The following is an 8939-nucleotide window of genomic DNA, read 5'->3' as shown; positions in this document are numbered from 1 at the left end:
TGATAGAACAACTGTTTGACTTGGATTCATTCGGGGGTCTCAGACAAAAGGGGTCAGGCCGAACGGAGAGGGATAGCGAAGGGTTAATCCACCCATCATGCTTTGCTGCGCCGCTCCTCTCATCCCTCGGTCGGCTGAGGGGACAGGGTCTTTATCTGTCCACCACTGACTGTCTCCATGTCAACCCTTCTCTCCATCTCTCCCTCCCTCAGCCCTCCATTCTACCTTTCATGTATAGTAATCCATGTCTTTGAGATCTTACCATGGCTAGACATAATTACCCCCCCACCCCTCTCTTCTCTCTCTCTCTCTCTCTCTCTCTGTCTCTCTCTCTCTCTCTCTCTCTCTCTCTCTCTCTCCCTCACTCCTTCCTGCTTGTCTGTTTTCCTTTATAAATGTAATTGTAATCATCAGTTCATTTTGCTGGAGGCGCTGTCATCTATAAACCTGCGCACTGGCCAGTGTATAGCTTTGACCCCCCCGTCCCTACGCACACACACATACGTACACTCACATTGGACTCCATTTTAGTTCTGTGATCTCTCTCTCTCTCACACACACACACACACTCAGTCTTAACCCCAGACCGCCCTGCCGCTCAGATCTGATTAAAAAGAAAGAGCGGACGAGAAGACATCAAATCAAGAGGCACTCCCGGGTTGTCTCTCTCTCTGCTGAAGGAGAGCCAGAGGAACAGGACGAACAGAGAGAAGGACAGAACGATGGGTGGGTGGAATGGAAGGAGAAATACAGTCATTCACGATGGATATCTGCATCTCTATGCCCCCCCCTCCCCAGTGACAAAGGGGACCCGCGGAGGTGCCCCCGTCGCTGCCTGGTCACAAAGGGGGAAGGCGGGGTCCTTCGGGGGTCCTGTGTAATCTCTTAATGAAGTGCATGGAGGAGAGAGGGAGCCGTTCTTTTTTTACATAGACCATGTCGAGCACGGCGGCCCTTTGTTTCTCACTCACAACTACAAAACGGATTACAGCAGGAAGGAGGAGGGGTTTGGGGTGTGTGTGTGGGGGGGGGGGGGGGGGGGTTTGGGGGGGTCATGTGTAACAGGCAGTAGGCTAAAGTAGTAAAGCACAAACAACAATGAGCTTGTAAATTGACACAACGATACAAGCCGAGACCCAGAGGAGTAATAAAGCATTTTCTTTCTTTCTTTAGCCTGCTTCTGACATTTAGATGCGTACGCGCGCTCACACGCATGCATGCACACACACACACTAAACTCATGCACACGTAAACTGTCACAGTCACAGGAAAACACGTATGCATACACACATGCTATACCGTAGGTCTTTGCTATAGAGGCACATGCACATGTAAATAATGCACATGTACACGTACACACAAACAGCGCGGATGTAGGCCTACATGCACTATTGCAAGCTCTGGTTCTTTATCCTCTCTCTCTCTCTGCCTACGCACAAAGGCATCAAACTGGCCCCAAGCCTTAACATTTCCAACATTCATCCTCCCTGAATGGCCCCAGAATGAGAGTGAGAGAGAGAGAGAGAGAGAGAGAGAGAGAGAGAGAGAGAGAGAGAGAGAGAGAGAGAGAGATTTCTCTTACAACTGATTGACACTAGAGCATTTGCAAAGGCTAGCAAATGAATTATTATTCATTAAACTAAGACCTGCGCGTGAAAATACATTTCGAGCGTGTGAATGTGAGCTAATAACTTTATTATAATAAAGTAATCCGTTTAGAAATAGGCTCATTTCAGCGTGGCGGGCCAACGGTAGAATTGTTTGTGAACATATAATATACCACTAATACTATAATATGTTAACTATACAGACTGAAAAGCCTGTTGTGCTGGGTGCTCGTCAACTCAGTAGGGAGTTAAGTGACTTAATGTGTCTGTTTGATGCTTTGCTTTCTGACCTTTTACATATGAAAGCTTGATGTGCAGGCCACGCATATACGTGGCTTGCCTAAAAGGTCTGATCTTCAAGCTAACAGCGCGCTTGAAGATCAGACCTTTTTGGCAAGTGACACTGTTGTACTGTGGGGTATAAATCAGCCATCAGACAGACAGACAGACAGAGCGTCAGGAATGTGCACACACGCTAATTCCACGGAATGCCCGCATTGCATTTGCGGCCACCCCGAGGCCTATACTTGCTCCGAGGGTGGACACTCCTTTGTGGTCCCTTGTTTCAAAAGCAGGGCCTGTGACACGCCAAGTTAAAATGACACACTCGTTTTCAAAGGCCAGCAGTTGTTGCTCCAAATGGCAGGAGAACCCGTCCATCTTTCCCTCCTGAAGAGAAAGGTATTTTGAAAATGGCCACTTACTTGGGTCATTCTCAAGATAGAATGGAGGGTAAAAAAAAGTCACAGTCCTTTAAAAGGAAAACTTTAAATTGACGTAAAAATAAAATGCAAGTTAAATTAAAGCACCCCAATTTCTTCTACCCTGCGAGGATGGGCTATAAATAGCTACATTTATTTAAAACTTTGTTGTGTGTTTGTTGTGGCTGACAAAACTTTATCTGCCATTGCCATTCATCTGTGACCAAATGGTTTGAGCTTAAAAACACATGTTGGTGTCTGTTTATTCATCAGTTACAAAACAAATGGAGATCACACAACCTTCACTCAAACACAACAATCCATACTAATGCAGCCCAAACACCCCCTGCAACTGACTTTAAACTACATAAATTGAGTTTAATGTAGACCTATTGCATAGCCTATATGTTCTGTGAACTGATCAGCCCTTCTCCATGAATTATTATACGGTAAAACACTCAATTAATCTATCCATTTGTAACTCCAAATGTGTACAAATATAACCAAATGGACCTCAGACTTAAATTAACACACAATTGTGCTGTGTAAAGCCAAATAGGCACTACAGACAGGGTCAGGAGCGGCAGTGGCCCCATGGCAGGGGGGCAGGGGACACTCAGTAGACATTTAGGCCGACGGGAACGATTCTAAATGCCACACAGTGAAGGAACAGACCAACACTGACCTCACTGCACATATCCTACCTATTACTGCAATAAAGAAAAACACGCACATGGCGCTCTGGGAAAACGGTTACGCACGGATATATGCTCCCTGCATAGGGCGAGCTGTGTGTTAATACAGTGGTTCTCAACCTTTTCAGGCCGCAACCCCCCAAAATTATTTGAACTGGGGACCCCTCAAAATAATTATATTTGAACTGGGGACCCCCCACTCTGACAAGCAGTTGGAATTGTAGGAGTTCAGGTATTATATTTTTGTTTGACTCGGTTCCACAGAGACTGTGAAAATATCAGATCTACAAGCTCTACATGCTTGTAGATCGGCAATTTTCACAATTTTTGCCTCTTTCTTATGTTATTTGACAGTTTTCGATGTATTAAAAGTCCTTAAATTGTCACTTCACTGTCATCTGGGGACCCCCCTGAGGGTCCCGATCAACAGGTTGAGAACCACTGTGTTAATACATGTTAATTTCCAGCTGCACTTATCAACTGGGCGTAGTTAGTATATATACGACCCAGGAACAATAGCCACCTGTTAAGAGCATCATATCAGTGTGATCTGTGTTGGTTTTATGCTTCAGGGCAGCACCGAGGCGTTTAGGGCGAGTCCTTGAGAGAGAAAAAAAGCGAAATGATAAAGTGAGCCGGGGAGTTTTTGCCGTGACGAAATGGAACCACAAAGAGAGAGAGAGAGAAAGAGAGAGAGGCGCCCCCCCGCCGGGGCGGCGACCCCCTGAAATTCCATGGTGTAGAGTTGGTGATGTTTAATGCATAATAATTCTATACTCCGTGGAGGCTTTAATGGAGAGACATGGGTGCAAATGAGACCCGCGGCTCGAAAATAAATAAATAATAATAAAGTAAAGGCACACAATGACGGTATTAACCACTTGAACCCCAGCATGCCTATCCTGGGGAGAACGTCAACCAAAACTAGCAGATCTACACAAGGCGTTGCTGTTGCAACGCCTTGTGAGCTTGTAGATCTCGGCTATTTTTGGTGAAGAGATCTTTTTGGTGTAGAAAAAAAAGCAGTCACTCAAGTCAGTTTGACTAAGAATAGAGGGTTTACTTTAGCATTTACAAGTTTTCATATTAAATGCGTTCATTTCGCCAGTTTGCTGTTTAGTGGCTTCTTGTGTAGCTGTTTCTTTGTTGAGTTTGTGCAATAGGGTGAGTTGGTAGGCTACTATAGGCTGGTTCAATCAATCTAAATGCATAGTCATTAGGCTACAGGCCCTGCCTGGAACCCACTGACCTACACACAACTAGCCTACAATATGTTACAACCACTCTCAAATAGTAGGCTATAACTAATATTAGCCTTAATTTAATGTCATTATTGACAATAAACTGACAATACGCCCATCAATCATTCATATGCCAATAGGCTACAACAATTCACTAGAAAGATGAAGGTCGCTTAAAAAACTGGCCTAAGTGTGCATTATAGTTCTATTATTTCTCGAATGACAATGAAGGGGATATTGAAATATGCTTCGTGGTGTCTTGCTTTGGCAAACTTATTGTTGACCGCGGAAGTGGAGCGTAAAATTAATTTCTTAAGTAGGTGTTTTGCTACTTGCGCCAATAAGCTGGAGCCTAAACGCCTCACATAGGCTATCTATCTATACTCCCCCTGGAAATACCAATAAAACAGATCTCACACATTAATACACGATGTGATTAAGCAATCTAATCTGATTTGACGGTATATCCACAGTGTTTATTTATCCAAGTGTGTAGGCTACACATTTAACACCCAATTGTGTACAAATGTAACCAACTGGACCCGCAAGGGTCCATTTGGTTACATTTGTACACACTTGGGTGTTAAATTAACACTAAAGGCGGCCGGGCCCTCAGTGCAGGCTACGACTCTATAGATAGTGAATCCCCTGGATCTACTCTTCTGAGAAATGAGCCCGTCAGATTCATATACACACCACAACACAGACCTGGGGTAAACACACGCACACACAAAAGGCCTACACAGCAAAAAATCCTGCAGTGTTCATTTAACTCCGAGACAGTGTACAAAATGTAACCAAATGGACGTTTACATTTGTACAACTGTCGGGGTGATACTAATGCACACAGGCCTGCATTATAACATAGAATTCTCTCTTCTTTTTTTTTTTTTTTACTGTGTAGGCCTAACAGCTCACACAGCAACATGTCGCTCATTCATGGATCTCCCGGGAAATGGAAAACGCACCCATAGCCCTAATATTACTATATATTAAACACAAAATGTAACCCTCTTTACACTCAAAGGGTTAAAATTTTACGCAAAAATAAGCCTTTGTCCGTTTGTGCTGAGCAGGGTCTATTATATATATATATATATATATATATATATATATATATATATATATATATATATATATATATATATATATATATATATATCTTAGCAGATCTTTAAGCTCATAGCGCGGCACCGAGTGCCTCGCTATGAGCTTGAAGATCTGCTATTTTATAAACGTATACATTTTTTTCTACATGTCGTTCTAACGGCGTGCGTGCGCGTGTGTGTGTGTATGTAAGTTGTAGGCCTACTTACTTGGTATTGGTGGTGTTCCAGTAGATGGACTCCAGAATGATGGCCCGGGACAGATTGACCTTACACGATATGAACAGAACTCCTAGATAATAGCAACAGTATCTCCACAGCGACTCCCCCATCGTTGCTTCTGTCTGCTGCACAAATCCCCTCTTTCTGGGATCCACAGCGAGCCCGTCGCGTTCAGACGAGTCTCCCCACAAAACAAAAAAGAAAAGGGGAAAAATAAAATTTACCCCCCCAAAAAAATCACAGGCGATTTCTTATATATCCCTGATCCGGTTTGGCTGGTTGGTTGGTGGTGGAACGTGAAAACGCGCACGGACGGACGGGGCACCAAAACAAAAAAAACAAACAAAAAACCCCGCCGTTCAGACGTAGAGCATCTCCACCAAAAACAAAACAAAAAAGCACCAGAACAAACGTCGCTCCAGAAAAAGGCGCCTGCGTTTCTTTTTACCGAGCTCCGCGCTCCGTGGTCACCAAACCACACCGACCCAAAGACGCACGGCCGCCGGGGCGCACTGGTTCATTCACCGGGAGAGATCGAGACAGACAGAGAGAGTGTGTGTGTATGTGTCTGTGTGTATGTGTGTGCGCGTGTGAGAGAGATCCGTTCAGAGCGCTGCTGAATTGATCGGGTACATTCCTCAGAACGAGAGAGATAAAAAATACGAGCTCCGTGGGTGTCCACTCTAGACCAAGAGAGGAGAAAAAAAAGACGCAATGTATTAATCCTTTTCCCCCTGCGTTATAGTCCGGATCGGAACCACAGCCAGCAGTGATGATGCAGGAGCCAAATCCAAAGTGCTGTGATAAAGAAACAGAGCAGCAGAGAGATGGAGAGAAGAATGCACAATGATCCTCTCAGCTCGTCCTGGCGAAGAGGAGCGACACACTGGCGGCTGACGGTGGACCGTGGATGATGACAGGAGAAGAAGTGGAGGAGAAATGAGGCGAAAACGATGGGAGCGGATGAGGAGGAGAGAAACTCATAAAATGGTCAAATGTGGAGATGAAAGAACGAACTAAACGAGAGTGCATGAGAGTTCTCATACTACAGGGTCCTCCACCGTATCCCGTCGCAGGAAAAGAAGCTGGTCGCGAATCAAAATCCCGCAGCAGATCCAAAGCTGTGGGTAAAAAAAGCAGCCGTTGTAAACGCAGAGGATGATGCTGGCCTCTCCTCTCCTCTCCTCACAGACTGACTCCACGCACCAAAGTAACTGCAAAGCATCCAGGACTGGGGGAATATTTGCTTTACGCACAGGCTCCTCCCCACGGCGCTCCTGATTGGCCCTGTTGGATGGAACGCAGCCGTCAATCAAGCGGACAACTAGTTTAACAGTTATTGGCAATGCTGAATGATACGATAAGAGGGGGGGGGGGGGGGGGGGGTTGGATGGACGTTTCTGAGCTATTTTTATTTATTTATTTATTATTATTATTTATTTCAGAAAAGGGTTTGTTTACAGCGTCAAAAGAGAAAGACAAACTTAAATATTTTTCCCCCATTTTCTCCCCCCCCCCACACATTTCTGGGGAGGAAAAATTAAATAGAAAAGACAATATGAGACAATGATGTAGAGATTAAGTGACTAATTGAATAAACAAGTGACTAATTGAATAAACTTGATGTAAGTCATGCATAATCATGGCATATGCATTCACTTCATATAGGCTTTAGGACTTAATCGATCGTTCAAGCAAAAAAATATGCATGTTATTACATGTTTAGTTGACGTGAATGACTCCGTAACAACAATCACACTTTTATCAACTATTAAACCACATAAAGAAATATATGTGATACTATAGGCCAAGTCTACTGGATAAAACGTAGGCCTGTAAGGCAAACCAGATTAATTACACACCTGAATATTATCCTACAACCAAATAATTACTGATAGACTAGTGGTTATCACCCCGTAATGGAAGCAATGAGAACAAATTTGGTCCCATAAGATGTGTATTCTGCTATATTCAGCAGCGCCTCCATTAAGCGCCACACAGTGCATGGTGGTGTTCACTGTTCATCCGTGGGCTAAGAGTGCCCACTAGCGGTGAGCCACGACGGGGAGAGGAAAGAAAAGTTTGAAACACTCGGGCATGTTTATTTGTAATTTTGCATACATTTGTGGTTATTTCATGTATTTGTTTTTATTCGTGTAGAATGCATAACTTTAGTTGCTATTATGATAAATAAAAATATAGGCCATAGTGGCTGTTACAAAATGAAAAGAAAGTAAACTGTCCTTGAAGTTGTATTCATTTTAGTCAAGAGTGGAACTAAATCAAGAAGCGATATGTTTATCATAGTTATTGTTATTTTTTCCCGTTGTCATTACTTCTGATAACCCTATAATTATTCGTATTGGGCGTATAGATTAGACTATAGTATTGTTATTCAACCAGGTCTATCTATTTCACTCCACTCCATTGTTGTCAAATTAATCTGACTGGCCTTTACAAAGATAACGGTATCTTTTCTAGAGTTGAAATAACACATCGACACGAGCTGAAAGGGCACTTTATTATTTAGCCCACAGCCTCTAATTTGATGGCCCGTCGGTGGGTCATCAAACACACGACATGACACCCCTGTGCTGTCCCTGCACCACCAGCCCACAGATCACTAGGTGACAACACAAAACGTGTGAAGTCTTGACACTTTCAAACGGCTTAATTCAATCAGGTCTTGCTTTTTAAAAGTGTATTGCGCGCCTGTGTGTTTGTTTAAGCTGATAATCAGTAGCGGGACAGTGATAATTGAAGGAGTGTGTGCTTTTGGGAATAAACAGGGAAAGTGTCAGGACGTCCCGGCAGGACGAACCTACCCAAGATGTTGATTGCAGTTCATTACAACACATGAGTTCAAAAGAAAACAAAGTTATTGATTAACAAAATGGAGAGACTGGCCTTAAAACGTTCTATGAGAAAGAACTGAACATTATACTGGCCCTGAAAAATGCTATTGGATTAGAGAAGAGAACCCCTCCATTTAATACATACATCAATATGATAATAATGTCTGCTCGACAGGCTAATGATTGCCCTAACGCGTCCTTCCTGAGGTGAACTGGAAAATAGCACGCACGCACGCATGAACGCACAATGCACGCGCGCGCGCGCGCGCACACACACACACACACACACACACACACACACACACACACACACACACACACGCACGCACGCACGCACGCACGCACGCACGCACGCACGCACGCACCCACGCACAAACTTCCCACCATAGACCCGTGAATCTTACGTCGAATCCGTTCAAACAGGATACAGACTGAAGAGTCAGCGATTGTTCCTTAATGTTAAGAAAATAAATTACTGTGCAATCAAATACACATGTAAATGATAATAGAGA

General features: G+C 43.8%; 1 protein-coding gene across 1 annotated transcript in view; it reads right to left on the bottom strand.

The window, feature by feature from the left end:
* LOC311064906 (ephrin-B2a-like) overlaps window positions 1-6777 on the bottom strand; it is a 28386-nt gene extending 21609 nt beyond the window's left edge. Inside the window, exon 1 of the mRNA XM_084084954.1 lies at window positions 5561-6777. Within this exon, the coding sequence (XP_083941080.1) occupies window positions 5561-5682 (122 nt within the window). The 5' untranslated portion in view covers window positions 5683-6777. The remainder of the gene's footprint in view (window positions 1-5560) is intronic.
* Window positions 6778-8939: the final 2162 nt, after the last annotated feature.

This window comes from Gymnoscopelus microlampas (assembly GCF_963454915.1).
Source record: "Gymnoscopelus microlampas genome assembly, chromosome: 17".
In the NCBI taxonomy this organism is placed as follows: Eukaryota; Metazoa; Chordata; class Actinopteri; order Myctophiformes; family Myctophidae; genus Gymnoscopelus; species Gymnoscopelus microlampas.
The sequence above is the reverse complement of the archived record's forward strand: the minus strand, read 5'-3'. Positions and strand labels throughout refer to the sequence as shown.